The sequence below is a fragment of the Lepisma saccharinum genome, chromosome 20 (genome assembly GCF_977018435.1).
Source record: "Lepisma saccharinum chromosome 20, izLepSacc3.1, whole genome shotgun sequence".
In the NCBI taxonomy this organism is placed as follows: domain Eukaryota; kingdom Metazoa; phylum Arthropoda; class Insecta; order Zygentoma; family Lepismatidae; genus Lepisma; species Lepisma saccharinum.
In genome coordinates, this window is record NC_139248.1 from 69,596,631 (window position 1) to 69,618,252 (window position 21,622).

General features: G+C 36.3%; 1 protein-coding gene across 1 annotated transcript; it reads left to right on the forward strand.

Moving 5' to 3' along the window:
- Positions 1 to 1,797: 1,797 nt before the first annotated feature.
- Positions 1,798 to 16,931, forward strand: nmd (no mitochondrial derivative). Its single transcript, XM_083141588.1, has 7 exons — positions 1,798 to 2,056; positions 4,513 to 4,557; positions 5,619 to 5,796; positions 7,460 to 7,660; positions 9,963 to 10,159; positions 13,097 to 13,281; positions 16,333 to 16,931. The coding sequence occupies exons 1-7, from the start codon at positions 1,907 to 1,909 to the stop codon at positions 16,481 to 16,483; spliced, it is 1,107 nt and encodes a 368-aa protein (XP_082997714.1). The 5' UTR covers positions 1,798 to 1,906; the 3' UTR covers positions 16,484 to 16,931.
- The last annotated feature ends 4,691 nt before the right edge of the window (positions 16,932 to 21,622 follow it).

Below are 21,622 nucleotides of genomic sequence, written 5' to 3' on the forward strand. Positions count from 1 at the left end.
CTCGCCTGATTCACATCATAATTTAACCAACAACTATCCATCATGTACAGTGGGACCCATGAGTATTACCGTGCAAATTGTCCATCATCATGTTCGTGCACTTTATTTGACCCAATAAGAGCTTCAAGAATTAAAATAAAACTGAAAACAAGCTGTTGACAACTTCTGGACCAGCATGCATATAAATCCATCGCTTGAAAACACATAGAATGTAAGAGAAAAATTAATGAAAATAGTCATGGACAATTTGCGCGGTAATACTCATGGATCTCACTGTACTTCTTCATCCAGTTTGGATTAAATTAATCAACTCAAGGTTTCTTAACTATGCAGACGACATGACGACAAGAACGACCCGAACACACAGAGACAAAGGTCTATAGTAGACATAGGAGTGCGCACGGGGGGCAAGAGAGGGCATTTGCCTATCCTAATGCTCTCGATTAGAATTTACAATCGTATCATTATTAAACAATATTATGCTTTTTAGATAATTAAGTATTTTCAAGCAGCTACGGAAGGGAGGAAGGTGTATTATTTTCTATCAAATTGAACTATCCAACTTCATTCCCTAGGAAATTTCTTGGTATTATTTGTGTTTGCAGAATAAATTGCCCACACATTGAAAATCAGTAGCGGCGATTGGGTGACAAAAGTGGGGAGGGGGAGGTAAGGACAATTTACTTTTTCTTTGTTGACAAGGCTTAACTTAACCATAGAGTGGGGACAACTGCCCCACCACCGTCAGTGTTGGAAATGAATAAATTATGTGTAGTTATTTGGAATATGCTGTAGGAAACCATGTATACATGTAAAATAGTCTCTGAACCACAGAGACTGGAAATAAAGGGGAGGAGGGAGCAAAGATCTTTGGTGTTAATAAAGTTTCAATTCTTCTATACATTGATTTTCGGCGGGTCCGGACACACTTTATATACGCCCTGTTTCATGCCCATTAATACAATAAAACAGCGAGATGAAACGAGGTTTTCCTTTCTCCGATTGAACATTTATCAAGACTTTTGCGCCCCTTAATATGAAGCTCTGCGCACGCCTATGGACGTAGGAACAGTGCCGGATCTACAAGCCGCAAAACCCCGCAGTGCGGGGGGTGGGGGCGGAGACAAGTAAGTAAACCTTTAGGGGGCCCTCAGCCATTGACATAGTAGAGGATTCGTATATGCGTATGTAAAAAATAAACGTAGTTACTCAGGGTTACAGAAACTAATACAATTTATACATACAGGTAAAGTTAAAGTTCACTGTGCATTTATCACCGTGCCATGAAGGCACATTTAGGGTAGGGCCCCACATATTTTCTATGTCGACCATCTTGGAGGTGATGTGATCACCTTCTTTACCCCCCCCCCCCCCAGCCAGGACCATTTGATTTGAGGCTGGGTGGATCCTAGAGTCGCTTTATGAGAGGACAAAGCCGGAAAAATTCCGACCTTAGATCAACCACCCCGGGTTTCCAGTGTGGTACATTAGAATCAAATCAAGCTATACCAGTAAAGATAATCGCCACCAGAGTTCCAGTTACGAGCTAACTGTACATTGAAAAACCGAAATTTTCACAAACTTTCAGCACGTGCTAACATGAACCTTAACTGGACATTGAAAAATCGGCCCTTAACAATTTTCACCAACGAGTAGACAAATACCATAGAGAGAGAGAGAGAGAGAGAGATAGAAAGGAAAAGAATAATTAGCTTGCAATGTAGAACTGCTTATTAATTACGTGACGTCAGGTATAGTACACCTGGTTTGAGATTTGCGTTGCGATTTGCGCGACGAACGCAGGCGATCCGCATCCGGTGCGAGGAGCGTGAAACAGCAGTGGAAAGTTGAATTTTTACTTGTAATTTGATTTCATAGAGTTTTGTACAATTTATTTAACATAAAAATGGGTGATACATCTGGACTAAGCCGTTCAGAAATTATTAGTCTTCTTATAAGACTGACGATGTTCACTGCAGTGACATACTTTAGTGTTAAATGGATGATTAATCAAATAGATCCAACTACAAAGCAGAAGAAGAAAGCAAAAGAAAAGGTAAGACAATGGTTATATTGATGCATATGTGGTTTTCTCCCATTACTTTTCGATTTGTGACCATTTTAGTTCAGTGAGTGTATTACAAATGTACAGTACTTGATGGTTTCTTTACCCTCGAGTTTTCCTCAGTCACTCCAGAAGAATCCTAGGGTGGTAATTTTAACGAAGGCCACGGATACCCTTCTTCTCCTTATCGGTACTGGTGCGATCTCGCACAAACACTTTTCACTCGTTTGTTTAGTCATTTTTAACATTCGTACTTACCGATTATGCATTCGAAAGGTTCTTGAAGGTGAGATTTTGCTCTTGTGAAGAAAATAACCACGAAAACCATTGACGGATAGCCCCACGGTTAGGTTAGGCAACCATAATTAAAATTTTGTTCGTAATACAATGCGATACAGCTTAATCTATAGAAACTCAAGGTAGGAGGCCTCAATTAGTGAGTATGCCAAATATGAAGAAAATCGGAGAGGGGTCCGGTCATCTCAAGTCGTTCCAAACTCAATTCCGTAAGTACTTTCTCCTGTAAAAATGAAGAAATTCGTTTGTGCGAGATCGGACCCTTACCAAAACTCTTGGTACCAGTTTCATAGATCGGAGACACATTAAAATCGGATATTTTGTGTTTCGCATGGTTCGTACTTACCAATTGTGTATTACGGAACATAGTTCAAGGTGCCATTATGCTTTTTACACGAAAACAAACTCAACTTTTCACATTCCGAGTGCTTTTTTTTATTCCTTTCTTCGCTCCCGGAAAACAAAATATGGCGGGCACATCTTGACTCACGTTGTGGGTATGCAGTGTTTCAACCTTCTGCACCGAAAAATACCTACTATCGTGTTCGTCACCGGTGGAAATTCTACATTATGCACGGGTAGCTGATGTATAGCCTGGGTAGCTGATGGATAGCCCCATGAACCATTCACGGATAGCCCCACGAACCATTTCCGATAAGGTTAGGTTAGGTTTGGTTACGTTAGGCAAGCATAGTGAAAAAAAGGAGGGGGTTGAAACACTTACAGGGGCTTACGTCATCAAATGTATGCAGCATCCGGTTGTCGTAGAGCAAGCAAATGAAAGCAATGGCAATTTTGCGACGGTGAGATATTTCTCTTGAAAAATACACAATTTCCCAGTCAAATATATTCCACGATGAAAGAAAATACCTCGACGAACGTTGTAAACCTTGGAGAAACTCATTTCACCAGCATCTTCCAATGTATAGTATTTCAGATACTCATTTGTTTCTAGCAAAAATGTGTGAAATTTTGTGGAAATAGACAGTGCACACAGGTGTATTGCATATAACATTTAACATGATCTAAAGTCTCTGCACATGTTCATTTGTGGGATTCCTTGAACTTTAAAATTACATGACTCGTAAACACAAAACTTTAGCAACAAAAATCAGATATCATTATACACAGCTGTACATACAAATATAATCACACCATATTTTATTTTGATAACACACACACACGTATGCATAATTTTTGTGGGGGGAGGGGTCAGTTTTCTATCACACACAACGTAGAGCACTGACCGAAATAAAGTTGGAAGTGGCAGCAAGAACATAGTTGGCAGAACCTAAGAAGAGATAGAAAGAGTTTTAATTTTAATCTTTGGAGTTAATGCTATTAAAACATACCTTTGATTAAATTTTCTTCAGAAAGAAACAACAGATGTTGACATTAGTTAATTCACACGACAGATAAATTACCCATGTACACCTGCTATATGGATGTTCAGGCTAAATAAATATTCCTCCAAAGTAATTACATGCAGCAATTGTTAAGTAAGGTAGTCAGATTTATTTAAGAGTCTAAAAAATCAAACCGTAACTAATGGGGAATTCCACAAAAAGTGGTCCTACTCAATGTTAATAAAAAATAAATTAATATGGAAATTATTATTATTTTTAAATGCATTAAGGTTTACATATTTGATAATGCATATAATTTACATATTTCACCAATAAAAATTTCTTACATGCTTCACAGACAAGTGAGCCAAAATTTGCTACATTTTTAAAACGTTACACATGTAATACACTTTTGTTAATGATTTTCATGCATTCAGCCTATGCCATCGTACTCAAGCTTTTTTTCATTTGTTAGCAGACACCACAGAGTGCTTCATAATCCTATGAAATCACTTCATTATGAATATTTTAATCAAATCTCATTTTTAGAACCTTAAAGTTTGTGTGTAAAATGTCACACATGTAATCCTGGAATGCCCCTAATGTGTTTTTCAATTTGCCCTGTCCCACATTTCATTCCCTCAAACCACAATGTAAACACTATTCTTTTCATGAAGAAAGCAAAATTTCTAAAAAAAAAAAATGGATGATTGTCTTGCTCCGAGTTATGGTCTCATTGTGTTTTACATGTGCATGCTAAGATATGAAGTACATGAACATTGATTTATTTATTTTTTCTTTCAGGCCCAGGAATTAATGAGAAAACTTGGGATAAATGACAGCAAAGAGGTAATTGACTTTCTAGTTGTCTGTGTATGTAAGTGACTTTTAAAGTCATAGAGCATCATTACAGATTTGTTCAATCAATTTAACTGTTTAATGATAGATTAGGGCATTGCCTTGACTTGTTGACACACTACTGTTTTTAACAACATACCAAGTATGCATTGTATGCCTTGCTCTTTTGCCACTAATTTGTTTGGAAATTGTTAGCGATGGAGTTCAACCAAAAATGGATCACATTCATGGGCCTAAGAAGTTTCAAAGAACACGTTTTCTCCAGTATAGCTAAACAAAATCTGAATTGTTGAGTAAGTGTGTGAGTAAAATAATTATATACATACGAGGGCTGGAGCATAAGTCATGACAACTGTATTTCTCCCCAAATGGTACCACAATATGATTGTATGTACCAGAGAGCATGGCACCTGTAATATATGAACATGTCACTAGATGGCAGTGTGTTGGATGGTTATCGTGCAGAGGGCAGTGGCAATCCTTTGTTGAGTCGTGGCCTAGTGTAAACACAGTTTCTGTATGAAAATAGCTGTTCTTAGGGGAAGAAATGCCAGAGATTGCCACAGGGAGCTGGTGGAGAACAGTGTCCTACAGTAGTTTGCGTCTCTTTTGTTCCTGTAATGTTAATGCATGCTTTCTGACATCACATGTGGCATGATGTGCATCGTTCATACATTCCACAGTGCCATACACCAGTGACGTATTTTCCCATTCTGCCTGCAGTTACCGGCGGGAAACCAACTTTTTTCAATACATATAAATTTTTTGGAACATTTAAAGCTGTTGCAACTTCCATTTTTGTTTTACTTGCATGCCTGCATTAACTAATATAGCCTATGATAAATATATGCAATAAATAAGAATTGTTTTGGTAAATCAGGTTTAATTGTCAGAATACGCGACTCCCATACACAAGCCCCTTCCATTTGCATACTTCGGACATGCCAGTTCTGCATTCACATGAAAAAAAAAATTTGCCCAAGCCCTTATATAAATAAGTTGCCCTACCCATTAAGCGCCACTCTTCAGCATGATGTGTTTGTTCATTATAGTTGACAGAGTATGAAATGATGATTGCCAGCCACCTGGTGGATCCTAGCGAAATCACTGTAACTTGGTCGGATATTGCTGGTCTGGAAAAGGTTATCCAAGAACTGAGGGAAACTGTCATCTTGCCTATCCAGAGGAAGGACCTCTTTGTTGATTCCCTTTTGACGCAGCCACCTAAAGGTACCGTTCTCTCTCATTGCTCTATTATTTTAAGCTTTCTTCAACTGAGTTTGCATAATTTACAGTAACATATTTCTTTGAATGTAAGGTGCACTTTGGTGGTGGGTTGGATGTTGAAAATATTAATGCACCTTGGATTTGAATATATGTGTATAAATATAGTATGTATGTTATTTGTGTAATATGGTGTAATGTGCCGTTATTGTTCAAATGTAAATCTGTCTGGAAAATCTGTAAATTAAGTCAGGGAATTTACGAAAGTCAACATTTCTGTAGTAGTGAACTAAGGGCAGGTTTTTTAACAATCAAAGGAAAAAAAGGACATGCAAGAAGTTTTAAATTTGTTGTGGACAAACCGCACTTCAGTTTAATAACTGAGTGTTACCACTAGTTACAGTAGAAATTGTATGTTAAATACTTTAGGAAATGGGTCACATTTTGAAGTATTTTCAAGTAGAAATTTACTACAGGAAGTGGCTATTGGCATTTACTACTTTCTTGTTGCAATTTTTGGGTTGTGTGTAGTTACGTTACTAAAATTTACTATAATTATGTATTATGCTATAGCCTACTTATTATGTTATCAAAACTATTGTTTACCATTAGCTCACCCCCTGATCCCCTACCCAACAGTTACTTTCTGTTCAATTTCCCTTCTGGTTATTACTTTTGACATGTGAAGTGAAATTCTAAAAACTTGGGTAACTTGGATTCTAAATGTGGTGTTTAGCTAAAATATGGTGATCTTGTTACATGCATGTTTAACTTGCTCCAATGACTTGATCTGAAAACTTTTGGTTATTGGTCTGGAAAGTCTGTAAATCTTAATATGTCTTATGAACAGTAAATGTGATGGCACGATATTGTTCCAATAAAGTATTGGTATTATGTACATCTGTGTTCCTTGAATTGGAAGTACATTTTTTTCCCTTAAAAACAAGCATTACATTCGATTGCATCTTGGATTCAAAGAAATATTCTGTAATAGTTTCTCTAATTTGGTATGTACAGGCTGTAATAATGATTAGCATAACCAGTTTAATGGTTGAAATAAATGTGTGGGTAGCTCAGCTTTTTTTTCTTCAGTTAAAGTTGACTTACGTTGGTGCACCGAGACGAGGAAAGCAACGTTTCAAAGTTTACACACCTCCTTTAATAAAGTTGACTTCATCTTGCTGAATGAAGAAAATCAGTTTGTGCTCTGTAGGGAGATTTTACATCGAATTGGCAACATGTGACTTGTTACTCAAGGTTGCTACAATTTTTTGATTTGAAATTCCCTGACATTTCCAGGTTTTCCTGTCCAAAAATAATGATGATTTTTTTCCAGACATATTTATTGTTATGATTTTTGCTTTTCAACCTTGTGTTTTCCAATTAATTATACACATTCGTTTGTTGTTGTGATTATTCATTTTCACCACTTTTTTAAAAGAAAATTTCATTCTAAACATACAAAAACACATGACCATTTGAAGAATAAAGTAAAATGTATATAATACATATTTATATATATTTAAAAATATTAATTACTACTATGTATGTAATAGATAGGGTTGTTTACCTGAAAAAGCCTTTCTATATGTAATTCGATTTAAATTTTTAAAATAAATTCATGATCTTTATCCACCCTGGTTATGTAACATGCTCACCTATTTTGCAGGTGTTCTCTTGCATGGCCCTCCAGGATGCGGGAAGACTTTGATAGCCAAAGCGACGGCTAAGGAAGCTGGAACACGCTTCATTAACCTGGATGTTTCGATCCTGACAGACAAATGGTACGGAGAAAGTCAGAAGCTGGCGGGAGCAGTTTTCACCCTAGCGGTGAAGTTACAGCCATGCATTATCTTCATTGACGAAATAGGTAATTTAGAAATTTTTGTTGTAATCAAAGATTTTTTTTTTTTAAATTGAAAATACTGTATGTCAAAGTATAATCATCGAACAGTGTTTTTACAATGCAAAAATCGCTTTATAACTTTCCATCACAGAATCGTTGCATCTGTGCATCAGATATCAAAACCAATGATAGTGGGCTACAATCTTCGGACAAAGAGGATTACATTTTTAAGTCTATACTTTGCAAGACTAGTAAATTTTCTCAAGTTTAATATTTTTCAGATGGGAAAAAATATTAGCTAAACTGTCAGGAAGAAATTATGTATGTCGATGTGGACTACAATTTTAATGTATATATAATATATATATTCCATGTATCCAGTGTCATAGCGCAGTACCCTGCCCCCCCCCCCTCCCCCCCGCAACTGAATTATTGGGGGAGCCTTTAGAAAAAAATTATCGAAAATACTACAACCTACGTATATATCTCATCGATGACGTCAGAGGGAAACGGGCATCCCCCTCCCCCAACACCACCTTTGAAGTGTTTAACGATTAAAAGAAAATTGAACTACCTTGTCATACTATATCTAAAAGTCGAAAATAATCTGTAACGTGTAACAGGTGTGGGATTTGTCTGAGTTCTTATTTGAATATTAAAAGGCTTTGGTATCCTTTGAAAATATTTTGTGGGAAGTTACATTTTAAATACCACACATAACACTAATATTAGTGGTAAAAGTTCATGAATTACCAAGTTTTATTGTTTGTGAGTCAATGAAAAACAGACTGAATCTTCCTACTGCATTCATAACTGCAGACATACTCTAAAAGATTCCGACAAACGTTACATATATCTATAAAGGTGTGAGATGAGGGATTTTGTTTTCCTATTTTAGGTTATTGTGAGCAAGTAAATTAATACAGCATTTCTGAGGGCCCACAGGTTAAGTTGCTAGGGCCCCTTTGATTGAATCCACTCGACCACCTCCCACATAAAAATAAATAAATAAAACAGTCTTGAAGTTATTTGTGGTGTCCACTAACTCATAAATTGCAGTAACTCTGTTGATACGTATTAACTTCACCTATTAGTTGTTTCTATTTAGTGCTCACCTCAGTGAATTTAGAGTTCAAATTTTGTAATTGTTGACCTACATTTTGTCTATTTCGTATTTTTAAAAAAATAACCAACACTTTGTGTTGAATTTCTGAGATTACTGAAATTATATAAAATTTCAGGAGCGCATAGAAAACATTGCAGGAGCGGCCACTGCATGGCATCATAATCTTGCAACAAAGGCAGTGTAGTAATAAATGATTATTAAGTACCACTGATGTGGTACCTTAAAAAAAAACAGCTTCATCCATTGGTCGCACTTTTCTTTACATAAAAATTTGACACCACAGCTGCGACGATTATGCAGTGAAATGCTTGAAAATTGTAGCAATAAAAGTTGTTCAAAATATTGAATAATATACCATATTTAGTAATGTATAATGCACACTTTTTTCCAAAATTTTTGTCACCAAGAACTGTGCACGGAATAATTTGGACATCCAACATGAAACCGTACATGGTTTCCATGATTTTGTGACACCTGCATTGCTTTTTTGTGTTTACGGAACCCTATCATGTTATATATCGTTGTAAAGTTTAAATTCTGTAGTTTCTGAATATGGTAACAGTTTTCCATTCAAGATGGCTACACTAATGTGCAATGCGGATGAAATGAAGGAACATTCTGATTTTTATGGTACTTTGGATGAACGAAAAGATAAGGAAAAAGAAAATAATAATTAAAATGTATTACTGGCCAAATAATATGACATTTTTGGAGTGTGTAATGCCTTAATGGAAGAAATCTTTTGCTGTTAACTGCTAATTAACAAAAGCAGTTCATTCTGGCGGAATTCATGCATGCACCTCCTACAACTAAGAAAGCCATTTCTTGCACCTGAATTATACTGCGCATTATATACAAGATATAATTGTTTGTCACTTTTCCCTATCAAAAACCAGGGTGCGCATTATACACGCGTAAATACGGTAATATTAGTTGATGTGTATTCCACCCCATTTGTAAGCATCAATTTAGTCTAGTTTTGCTCTAAATATTCAAGAATTACATCTGAACATTAAAATACCTGTTATGTAATCTCAAAGTAGTTATTTTTGCAGACCACGCAAACGATCAAAATGTCACCTTCCATTGCTTCAAAATTGGATTATTGTACATATTACAGACTTGACAGAATTTTATTTCACTTCCCAATGTTGTTTCTCAAAGTAACACTGAAATTTTTCGTGTGCTTTTATTTTTCAGATTCATTCCTACGAAATCGCAATTCCCATGACCACGAGGCGACCGCCATGATGAAAGCTCAGTTCATGTCTCTGTGGGATGGCTTGATCACGGACTCCAGCTGCACGGTGATCGTGATGGGGGCCACCAACAGGCCGCAAGATCTGGACCGTGCCATTCTTCGTCGAATGCCTGCAACGTTCCACGTAGGCTTGCCTGTAAGTTTCTACGCCCAGAGACCATACGAACGTAACACGGTGGTGTGGTAACTTGGAATGGCTACAATATCCAGATGATGAAAGATATGTAGAAAATCCGTACAGTGAAATACAAACATGACGAGTAAAAGAACATGTGGATAGCCCATAAAACGGATAAATGATCAAACTGGATAATGCACACATTCAGATATTTTGGATAATGTGGATATCCGATATCTGAATAATCTGGTTTATCACAATATCTGATATCTGGATTTGGCGATCCCTAGTAGCAACATAAAGACTCAAGTATACACTGAAATTGAGAAATATTGTTATGTGGTTTTGTCAAAGCTAATATGGGCTAATATCAGCTGAATGTTATTTTTATTAAAAGTATAATATAAAAATATTCACTATGAAATACTTACGTTTCGTGAGTATCTGTTTTGAGAAAAAACAACGTTTCTGGATCCTTCTGTTCCCTTCTTCAGGTTTTCGTCTATGCCAGAATGATCATTACATATCAGTTCGACGCATACTTCGTAACAGTGAGCATTGCAGTGTAAAGGTTTTTTTTTTAATGTGTTTCATTTGTAAAAGGGTTTTTTTATGGACTTTTTTTTGATTTGGGGTTTTTGAAATTAGGATTAGAGCATGAAGGTTTTACGTGTTTGGGGTCAGTTGATATTATGTCAAATTTTTATCCTTTTTAACCTGTTTTACCAACCACCTCAATCCTTGCCTTAATTGACACTGCTTTGTAATGATCATTCTGGCATAGACGAAAACAGATACTCACGAAACGTATTTCATAGTGTATATTTTTATATTATACTTTTAATATTCATAACATGAGTAAGTTGCACACGCCTCAAATATGAGTGTTATTTTTACTCATTCACCAAACTTTATTCGCACAATGCATGGGATACTTGTTTTGGTGCTTGCACTTGTAATTTCTCTCTGCAGCGTGGAAGTTAAAATTTGTGTTCAGTAGCAATGATATAGTAATTGGTGTGCTGTTGGCATTGCTTAAGTCCAGCGGTATAAGTAGAGGCATGCATATTTCGTTTTTGACGAAAACACAAAATATGAAATAACACATTCTAATGTTAATTTTTAATGTTTCTGTAAGGTGTGAGGTGCATTTTCCTACCCTGTTCTGTCACGAAATGATGCGAAATGAACTGCAAAATGCGAAATAGGCTCTTAAACACGAAATTTACCGTTTATATACCGACGCGACACTTTCTGAAGTCTGAAGTATCCTATGAGTTATGCAATTCACGGAAAAATTATTAATTCTGCTGCAAACTTTTGAGAAGCAAAAATGGACTCCTTTATACAGGAATAAACTTAATTTTCTGGTAATGATTTAATGTGCTATTAGAAGGGATACATTTATTTTGTGTAATAGTGCAATTTTGAAATCAAATTTGAGATTATATTCACATTTTTAAAACCAAAATGTCATTTTATATGCTGCTTTTTCACTGCTATCACAGCGAAATTTCATGTTATTGACTGCTTTTGAACCCGAAATTGACTGTTTTTGTACCGAAATTTTGCTTTTTTATTTACAAAAAATATGTGCCTCTAGGTATAAGTTAAATAGAATCCAAACCACTATGTGCCTCCACTGGGTATCAAACCCAGGATCCCTTGATTGCATGGTAACAATGTTACCAAGATAGACTAATTGGGAATGGAAATGGTATGTGAAACACTGTGGCATGCACCTCTACCAGAACTCCTTGATTACAACGAGACAGCGTTAATAATTAACGTTTAACTTGGATCAAAATACTTTCATTTTGTACTTTATCATGAACATGGAAGGTTGAGTTTTTGTTGTGTGTTCACATTATACAAATTATTCACTGCTTTTTCATGTTTTCCAATCTCAATCACTTGTGTTACTTGGGTGCCTGTTCACCATTGCACCTGAATTTTTCGATTCAGAGTTCTGTTACAGAAATTCCCATTACATTTTTTTTTAATATCAAGTAAAGTATGTTGTTGTTTTTTTCATTTTTGTGCATTTTCTGTGTGACATGTATCATTAAATCTGAATAATAAACATGCCATCTTAAATTTTTGCACAGTTGCTAGCGGAATTTTAAAATTGCAGCGATATGGTAGAGTCTGCCAGATATTAGTATGTATTGCATAGTTATTTATGCTGTTAGTTATGAGCCTTCTTTAGGAATGCAACTCCAGTGCAAGAATTAATTACTTTTGATTCAATCTTCTATTAATTAATACATTTAATGTTTTCAGATCACATTGCATAGCTTGTCTTTGTTGGATTCATAGCTGTCTTAGCCCATATTTAAAAAAAAAAAAAAAAGCTGGCACCTGAGTTATTTTAAATTCTGTCTACCCCTGCCTTAGAGGAGAATGGAAAAACAAAAGAATAGGAATCTTGCCGGGATAGAGAGGCTGAAAAAAATGGGAAATTTTGAAACTGAGGTGTAAGGAAGAGAATAAATAGTTTTAAGATATTTAATCATGGAAATATAGTACAGAGGATGCCATCATATACAAGAAGACGTCCATTCCTGCAGCCATCGAGGGACATTCTGCATAGCTGGACATGACATGTCCACAGAAATCTGGGCAATTTCCTCACGGATCCTTTCGACTTGACCTGCTACAATAAAGAATCACCAAGATTCCTGTGGACATGTTACATCGGGTTATGTAGGATGTCCCTCAACAACTGCAGAAATGGTCATCATCGTCAAGAGATCAACTTACCAATCTCTTCAGCAGCATGTAATGTGTATAATGGCATCCTCTGTACTATTTATTCTCTTCTCTACACCTCTGTTTCAAAATATCCCATCTTTTTGGAGACACCCTTTATTTTCATGGATGTAGTTTTTGGCTGGAAACGTCCAGTTGCAGGTACTAACGTGCAATATTAAGTGTTTGAAATATTCTTTGCAGAGTGGAAGACAGCGAGAACAAATCCTCAAGCTCATCCTGAACTGTGAACCTGTTGCGGAGGATGTTGATATGAAGAAAATAGGGAACCTCACCGATGGATTTTCCGGCTCCGATCTAAGAGAGCTCTGCCGAAATGCTTCCGTTTACAGGGTCAGGGATTACATGAGGATGGGAGAACCCAAGTCGTAAGTTACTTAACTTCACCTGAATTTTCATTATGACCTTCATTTTTATCCCCCCCAACACACACACACTCACCTTTTTCCATGCTTGTATTGTTGAGACTGTCCTACAACTTGCTTCTAAACATAGGTAGCATATGTCTTGAGCTGCCAGGCCCACCATGTCTAATTTTTCACTTTTTCTATGGTGAACATTTTTATTAGGGCTGAGTGCCTGATACCGATGTACCAGTATCGGCTACTACCAGTGGCATTGGTTGGAATTCATCTTCCGATACTTTTATGGCATAGTGGTCTTTCACAGGGCCAGCAAAAATGTCACGTGATACTTTCGCGGAGTCTAATTTATCCTGGAAATTATGCAAAATTCAAGCTGTCTGTTTATTTTGCACCCATTTTGCACGAAAAACTATATTTTGTGGTTACATAATATCTATTTTAATATCCTGATATAATTCTTAAGTATTCTAAAACAAATTTCTTGGTAAAATGATGTATATAATTGGAGAAGAATATTTACATACCAATATTGATCAATGTTTTGAACAAATTTTAATTTTTCAATTTCCAAGTATCGGTATTGGTGGGAATCGTTAAGAGTATTGGCATCGGCTCAGCCTTAATTTTTATTAAATAAATTGAAAATAAATTACGTTCTTCCCAAGGGTGTTTCCAGTGTATTCTGTATTATGTTTGTTCATAAAATCATAAAGATAATGTATGTAAGAGAGAAAAAAATCTCATGATTGCTCTATCAGTCCCCTTCCCCGTCCTCCTAGGAATGTGTATTGTGACATGACACTCATGCAAATAACTGAATAATTGGTTCTTTTTTGTTAAAGATTATATTTTTGTAATTACTACGAGGGGTGTCCCATAAGTAGTGATCCTAACCTAGAAGGGAACAGGATGGGACCACAATAGCAACCTATTTTTCTACGGTCTTCCTGCAGGCCCACACACTTTTGCCAACGCTTCTGCAGTGCTTTTATTCCGGTCTCATAAAAGCTTTTCTCAAGGCTTGCAAAATAGTCACCCACAGCACTGATAATGCACACCGCCCAAAGCTTTTTCCAGTTAGGGAAGAGATGAAACTCTGATGGAGCAAGATCAATTGAATAAGGGGGATGTTCCAACAATTCGAACGCACAATCATGGATGGTTGCCATCGCAACAAGCGATGTGTGAACACGTGCATTGTCCTTATGCAGAATCACCCCTTTAGAGATCTTTCCCCGTCGCTTAGTCTTAAAAACACCCCGTAATTGCCTCACCAGGGAAGCATAATGCTCCCCTGTCATGGTGTTTCCCTTTCGGAGATGATCGACCAACAAAACACCCTTTAGAGTTCCAGAAGACTGTCGTCCCAGCAGAGGGACCGGACTTTGCCTTCTTTGGGGTGGGGGAGCCAGGATATTTCCACTGTTTTGATGCCTGTTTTGGCTCCGGTACATAGTGATGAGCCCAAGTTTCGTCAACAGTCACAAGTCGTTCAACAAATCCATTTGGATCAGCCTGGAACAGCTCAAGATTTCATTCTGAGATCATTGGTCTTGTCAACTTTTGTTCACTTGTCAGAAGTTTTGGAACCCAACGCGAAGAAACCTTTTTCATCCCCAACTGGTCATCCACAATGAGCTCCACTGTTTATTTGGACATTTTCAGTTTCTCTGCAATATATCGAATAGTCACACGTCTGTCTGCAAGAATAATCTTGTGCACTTTCTCTACAATTTCTTGTGTCACCATCTCCACTGGCCTGCCTGGGCAAGGTTTATCTTCCACACTCACTTTCCCCCGCTTAAATTCGGCTACACATCTCTTCACTGTGGCAAAGGATGGAGCATCCTCTCCTAATGTCACCATATCCTCATGGACTTCCTTGGGACTCAACTTCTTTTTCAACAGATAATTGATCACTGCTCGTATCTCTTCTCTCTTAATTTTTCTGTCGTTGCGCACTTAGCACACTTCTAGCTCCTGCAAAGACAAATAGGATGGTTCGAAGTGGACACCGCTTTGCATATACACTTACAAAGAATTGCTATTTCAAATCCCCAAATTATTTTCAGATTGAACTATGGGAACCCTATCAGGACACCCCTCGTATATAACTTAACGTTTATAAACCAAAAAGCATTCATGCAAAATATTTTTTTTAGTGAATGGTAAAACATGTCTTGAGAAATTGATGCAAGTAACAGTAAATAATCGGTTCTTTTTTTTTATAAATGATGATAATCTTTGTAAATCTTATATGACTGGAATTTATATAAAAAACAAAGGAAATAGTGATTCAAGAAACAAATGTTTATTTTTAATTTTAGTGATTAAAAGAATGGTGGGCATCTAACCCACCCCCCCTGCCTTGTGTAAGTTTCTTGTACAGCAAAGACAAGCTACGGTTAAGGAAAATGTTACTGGTCCTCACATATATGCTGTAGATGTTTTCATATATATCTGCCGGAACATTTTAGTAGGGGGCATTCCATGTGAAACTGCTCCTGAACCTTAATTTTTAAAGTTAAATGAAATGCTGTAACTTTATCCTATCTTGTCAGTGAACAATCTAAAATTGTCATTTGCATAAAAATCCAAGTATTATACATAATTAACTTTTAACGTACAAGGTATTTTACATATTGTTTGTTTATTTTAACTTTTTAATTTACTTGTGTTTTGTATTGTGTCCCACCCATGACACCAAAATGCAATTCATTTCCCCCTCAACTGCACTAGAAAATTCAAAGGTTAATTACCTTATCTCTCTCTGTCTAAAATAATTAATTTTTCATCCTTTGACAATTCACAGAAATTAAAATATATTTCTTATTAAGTGAAGGGGCAGTGTTTCATCTGTCCCACCCGTGACACAAAATTGTTTCATTCATTGCACAGAAACTAAGAAAAATGTTGCTCAACTATCGGAAGAATAGTTACTTTCGTATCAAAAATGTAGTCTGCGTGTCCCACCCATGACAATGGATGCTCTTAAGATTCTTCACTGGATTTCCCCATGTTATTAAATTAATGTCACTATCTTCTTCCTTCCAGAATTAGAGCTAGTACGTCAGATACAGAGGAAATTTTTCACGATGCGCTAAGGCCAATATGTATGGACGACCTAATCATGTCTTTAAATAAAATGAAAGAGTCGAAGGTTCACACTGGGGCACAGAGCTTCCAAAAAGTGGACCTGGATTAATAGTTATTGTGGACTCTAGTTCTTCAGTTGCAAAGGAGAGTAGCTGTATGTTGTCCCAGGAACGTTCAAGGACGAAGTTAGCTAGCGAGTGAGTGTTTGTGGGTGTGCGTGTGACGTCTTCTCCCCAAGCGTAGCTGGAGTGTTGAAAATTTGGAATGTGCTGCTTTTTTATATATGTAACATTATTTCTCAGTTATTTTTCATGTCTAGATATTGTGAGCTTTTTTTACTTGAAAGATCTATTGTGATTTGCAAAAGGAGAGGTGTGTGTAGAAAGCTTTAATAAGTGTAAGGTTCACAGGCTCTGATTATATTCGAAGGACAAGATACACAACATGTTATGAAAGAAATGTGTTAGAAAAATACACATAGGTTATTATTTGTTTTGTAATTTATGACTAACAATTGTGGATGAGTGAAATAGAGAAAATATTTACCTAAACTTAAAGTATAGTTCACACAATGTCTTAGGATAGTAAAAGACTCACCTGGACACATCAGTAAATCCGATATTTTGTCAGGGGTATGAACGAACAAAAAAAACATGGGTGTCATAAGGGTAGTCAAAACTGAATTGTAAAACTGGAAGGAGGAAGCCTGGGTTTGATGCCTGGTTTAGAATCCACTTTAAACTATAGGTCCAGTCTGCTGCGTAGAGTCGCTACCACTTTGAACCGATGCTAGCCGTGTCCAAGAGGTGCAAGACCGTACTTGAAGCTAAAATCTTTTGAATTACATTTCCACTGCAGCACGTAATATGGACACATTGTTTTCCTGTGTTACGTACACCTCTTCCTTCACCACGGAAATCCCATAGCATTTTAAAAAGTTCTTGTATTTACATTTCCACACAACAGAAGAACTACACCCAACAACTGACCCTGAGCTTTGACTTCCATGATTTCAAACAAGCGAATAAGAAACACACGTGTGAAGCAGGGACGACAACCGGTAGTCCCTAGTGATGTGCAGAAGACTCCATTGTCGAATCCTGCGTCCGTTTTGTTTAATTGACGCTTTTGAATTGACGTCACTTCCGACAAGACGGTACTTCAAGCCTGCTTTATGGACCTTTAACACCTACACATTCAAAATATTGATTAATATTAGTGGGCGAGTATTCCACTCCAATTATGAGTATAAATTTACTAGTTTTGTTTTAAAATATGAAAAATTATATTGGAATACAAAAACACCTGTTATGTAATCACAAAATACAGTTCTTACTGTACAAAATCAATGAGTCTAGGATAATTAGACTCAGCGAAAGTGTCGCACTGCATTTTTGCAAACCCCACAGACAATCAAAATGATGCAAAAGTATCAGTCGGTGTTGGTAAATAAAATCCAACCGATGTCATTCGCATCAGAATCGGGTGAGTCCTACCTAAAACTCAAACAAACCATGTAATGTTTTTTTCTCTTCTTTTTTAACCTCCGTGAGGAAGCCAAGTGACACAAAATCTGACATGCCAAGGTGGATCTTTTACCTTTACTGTAGTCACCTGTATTAATTCAGTCTTTTAAATATAAATTCCCATAATTATAGTGTAAGCAATAGTTTCCAGGTAAATTTGTTAACATTTGGCTTTTCACGCCATACAGAAATATTAACATTGTTAAGCAAACCAAAATGTTAAGTTTAATACAGATTTTCATGAACAGCTGGCAGTAAATTTTAAAAAACTTGGTAATTTATGATTACATTGACATATCAGATGCATATTAGCATGTTGTTCGGTTGCTTTTTGTTTTGGACGCTTCAGAGGCCAATGTTCACACGTAAGAAACCTGTAGTATATTTTTGGGGTTAGTGTTGTGTTATGCAATGACTGCTGCAAGGCTAAATACAAACAGAAGAGAACAACAGTGTGATTTCCTATTCTGCAACTTTTGTTTGCACTTGTATCGTAATAATCCTAGTTAATCCTAACCGTAGTTCTGCCCCTCTCAATGTTCACTCTAAAACTGACTAATGACTGCTATCCTCCCAGATATTTATTATGATCGATTTTACTAAACAAATGCAGAGTCAGTTACCTGGGGCCTCTTCCTGGGTTTCACCTGTTTACATGTTTACACTGCTGATGACCAGGAAGAGCTTAGTTAATGTTTGACACCGCATTCCTGATTGTCAATTTCCTCTCTGGAAAATGATAGCCAGTCTCTGGGATTTGGAGCTGTTTTTAATCTAGTTATTTTCGATATTTGAGGATTATTACGATATAGTTTTGGCACTTGTACTTAATTAACATACAGCTAAATTTATGGTAAATTATATTCTGTCTTTGGAATCTATGGAGCGAGGAAATGAAGGCAAGTGACTCGAGATGGCTTGACCAATGAACACGTGCTCCACCCACCTCCTTCCTATCCTTTTTTGCAACTTTGCTCCAGAGGTTACTGGGAAGAGTATATACGTGGAACCCCAATTTTACGTTTCTGGATTTTACATTTTCTTGTCTTGCACATTCAATCTTGATCGTCCCAACATGGCAAAACGTTATAAAATTTCCCTCGATTTTACATTTTCTTGCATTTTAAGTTTTTTTCAGCTTGGTCCCCTAAAAAAACATGATATCGAGGTTCCACTGTATATCCTACTGAATAATTAAAACATCCATTTCTTTAATTTCTATTTAATAGAGGCAATTCTTGTCGCAGCACATTGCAAAGATTGCGGCTTCTGTAAAACTAACTACCACTTCAGTATCAGAATTCTAGAAATATGCTGAAAATTAATTTGAAACGCATCAAGGTGTGGGTTAGTAATTAGTGGGCTAAGTTTTTCTTTGTTCCTTTTTTTTTTAAGGATGCCTTGTGACGGAAATAATCTCAAGTTTTCTGCACACATCACATTGTATGTGACTGCAAGAAAAGGTAGTCTTGAAATGAGCTTTATAATATGAAAATTTTGCTTGTTTTTCATTTGTATTACTATTTCACCTCGTGCCTCTGGTAGCACATGAGCTTGTTGGGAAATGCACCGTGCAAAAGTGTGTTTCTGTAGCTGCTTTCACTTGTCCTAAGATATGGACACTAATACATAGAGGCATGCATATTTTGTTTTTGACAAAAATACGAAATGTGAAACACTGTAATGCTAATTTTTCATGTTTCTGAAAGGTGTGAGGTACATTTTCCTACCCTGTTTTGTCACGAAATGATGCGAAATGAACTGCAAAATGTGAAATAGACTCTTAAACACGAAATTTACCGTTTATATACCGACACGACACTTTCAGAAGTCAGAATTATCGTGTGAGTTATGCAATTCATGGAAAATTGATTAAAAATGGATCCCTTTATACAGGAATATACTTGATATTCTGGTAATAATTTAATGTACTATTAGAAGGGATATGTTTATTTTGTGTAATAGTGCAGTTTTTAAATCAAATTTTGGATTACATTCACATTTTTAAAACCAAAATGTCATTTTATATGTCGCTTTTTCACCGCTATAACAGCGAAATTTCATTTTTTTTTACCACTTTTGAACCCAAAATTGACTGTTTTTGTACCGAAATTTTGCTTTTTTATTTACTAAAAATGTGTGCCTCTACTAATACAGTTCAGAAAAATACGATGTGTTAGAGAAAACATAACAAATTACTATGTCAATGAGCTAATTGTTAAGTGTTATGCACTCTTGTCGCCATATACAGGGTGGTTATAAATTATTGAGCACATTTAAAGGATGAATAAAAAAAAAACTAAGTAAAGTACGTGTAGTTTCTTCATGTTGAATAGTTTAATTTACAACACTTGTGATGAGTCAATTTCCCCAGGCTTGTAAAAGCATCTCTCACTCTATCCACATCTTCGGAGACCGGTCGTCATCTGCCAGCATCTTTCTGTGTTCGACACTTCCTGTATCCTTACATGGAGGATTACCATTGTACTCTAAGCGAAAACGTTTTTGAACAGTTATTGCAGATTTGGTTCCATGAAAACAAAGAATGCATGGTAGCCATCTTGGTACAGAGGTTCCCTACCTTGTCACCATGGCACAACATATGTTCAGTTGATGTGAATACGAATGCTCACTGCTGCTCTGCATCATCATTTGTAGCAAAAGAAACGTTGCTTCAATAGTGTTTTGTTGTTTTTTAATTCATATACCAAATGTGCTCAATAATGTATGACCACCCTATATTAAATATTTTCAAAGGTTGAATACTTTTGCTTCTGTGCTTGGGTGTAAGATAATGATTACTTAATTACTCTTTGATGCAAAATCTTTCTAAAATGGATTTGAGAAAAGGAGTCTGTGAGAAACTTTTTCCTGAATACATGAAAAATAATGGAGAATTACAATGAAAATGTAGAACATGCAACCATTATAGGTTGGAGCAAACTGGGTGGCTTCAAGCAATCAGAAATGCATTTTGTTATCTTTGGCTCTCATTTGTATCGAGGCTGCCATAATGATGCTCTTTTAGTTTTGTTTATATGTGTAGTAGAAGATTTAGACGTTTCTCCACATCATACGCACATAATACATGTAAGATATCATTCATGTAAATGGTGTCTTATGTTACCCCAATATTCTTTCTTTTCTTTCATAAAAATGTGCATGCATTGAAAAATGTCTGTGGTGAAAAATGCTGGATTTTCAAGGGGCACCACGTTCATACAATAAAGGGAAAGCGTTACAGTATATTTTGTACATAGAGGTGTAAATAATATTACTTTTTCATGTAAAAAAAAATGTAGCATGTCACAATATGTCTTCAAAGGGAAAAATATATTTGAAATGCGATGTGTAGTTTTATGAACCACATTATTGTAAAATATATCTTCTGCTCTTAGCATCTTTTTTGTAATAGTGGTGCTTTTTATGTGGTATTTCTTTGCCAAGAGGTTCCGTAGAGTATAAATGTAGTGCTAGATATAATGTGAAGCTTGCCCTGTTGAATGGGAGCAAAGCACGATCATGACACATGCAGAAAAAAATACTCATTTGTGGAAGAGTATTGTAAAAGGGCTGATGTACGAGGGATGCGTATCAATGTGTGTTTTGTCTTACCTCCCTGTGAGACACATGTTAACTAAAAAAGCACCATCAACAGACATAATTGCCTTCATGTCATATCATCGCGTGGTTTTTATGCACTTTGTACTCATTCATAGATT

Coding starts and splice junctions, on each gene's coding strand:
- nmd (XM_083141588.1), top strand. CDS start 1,907: ATGGGTGATACATCTGGACTAAGCCGTTCAGAAATTATTAGTCTTCTT. Junction 2,057..4,512: donor AGAAGAAAGCAAAAGAAAAG/GTAAGACAATGG, acceptor TTTTTCTTTCAG/GCCCAGGAATTAATGAGAAA. Junction 4,558..5,618: donor GGATAAATGACAGCAAAGAG/GTAATTGACTTT, acceptor TGTTCATTATAG/TTGACAGAGTATGAAATGAT.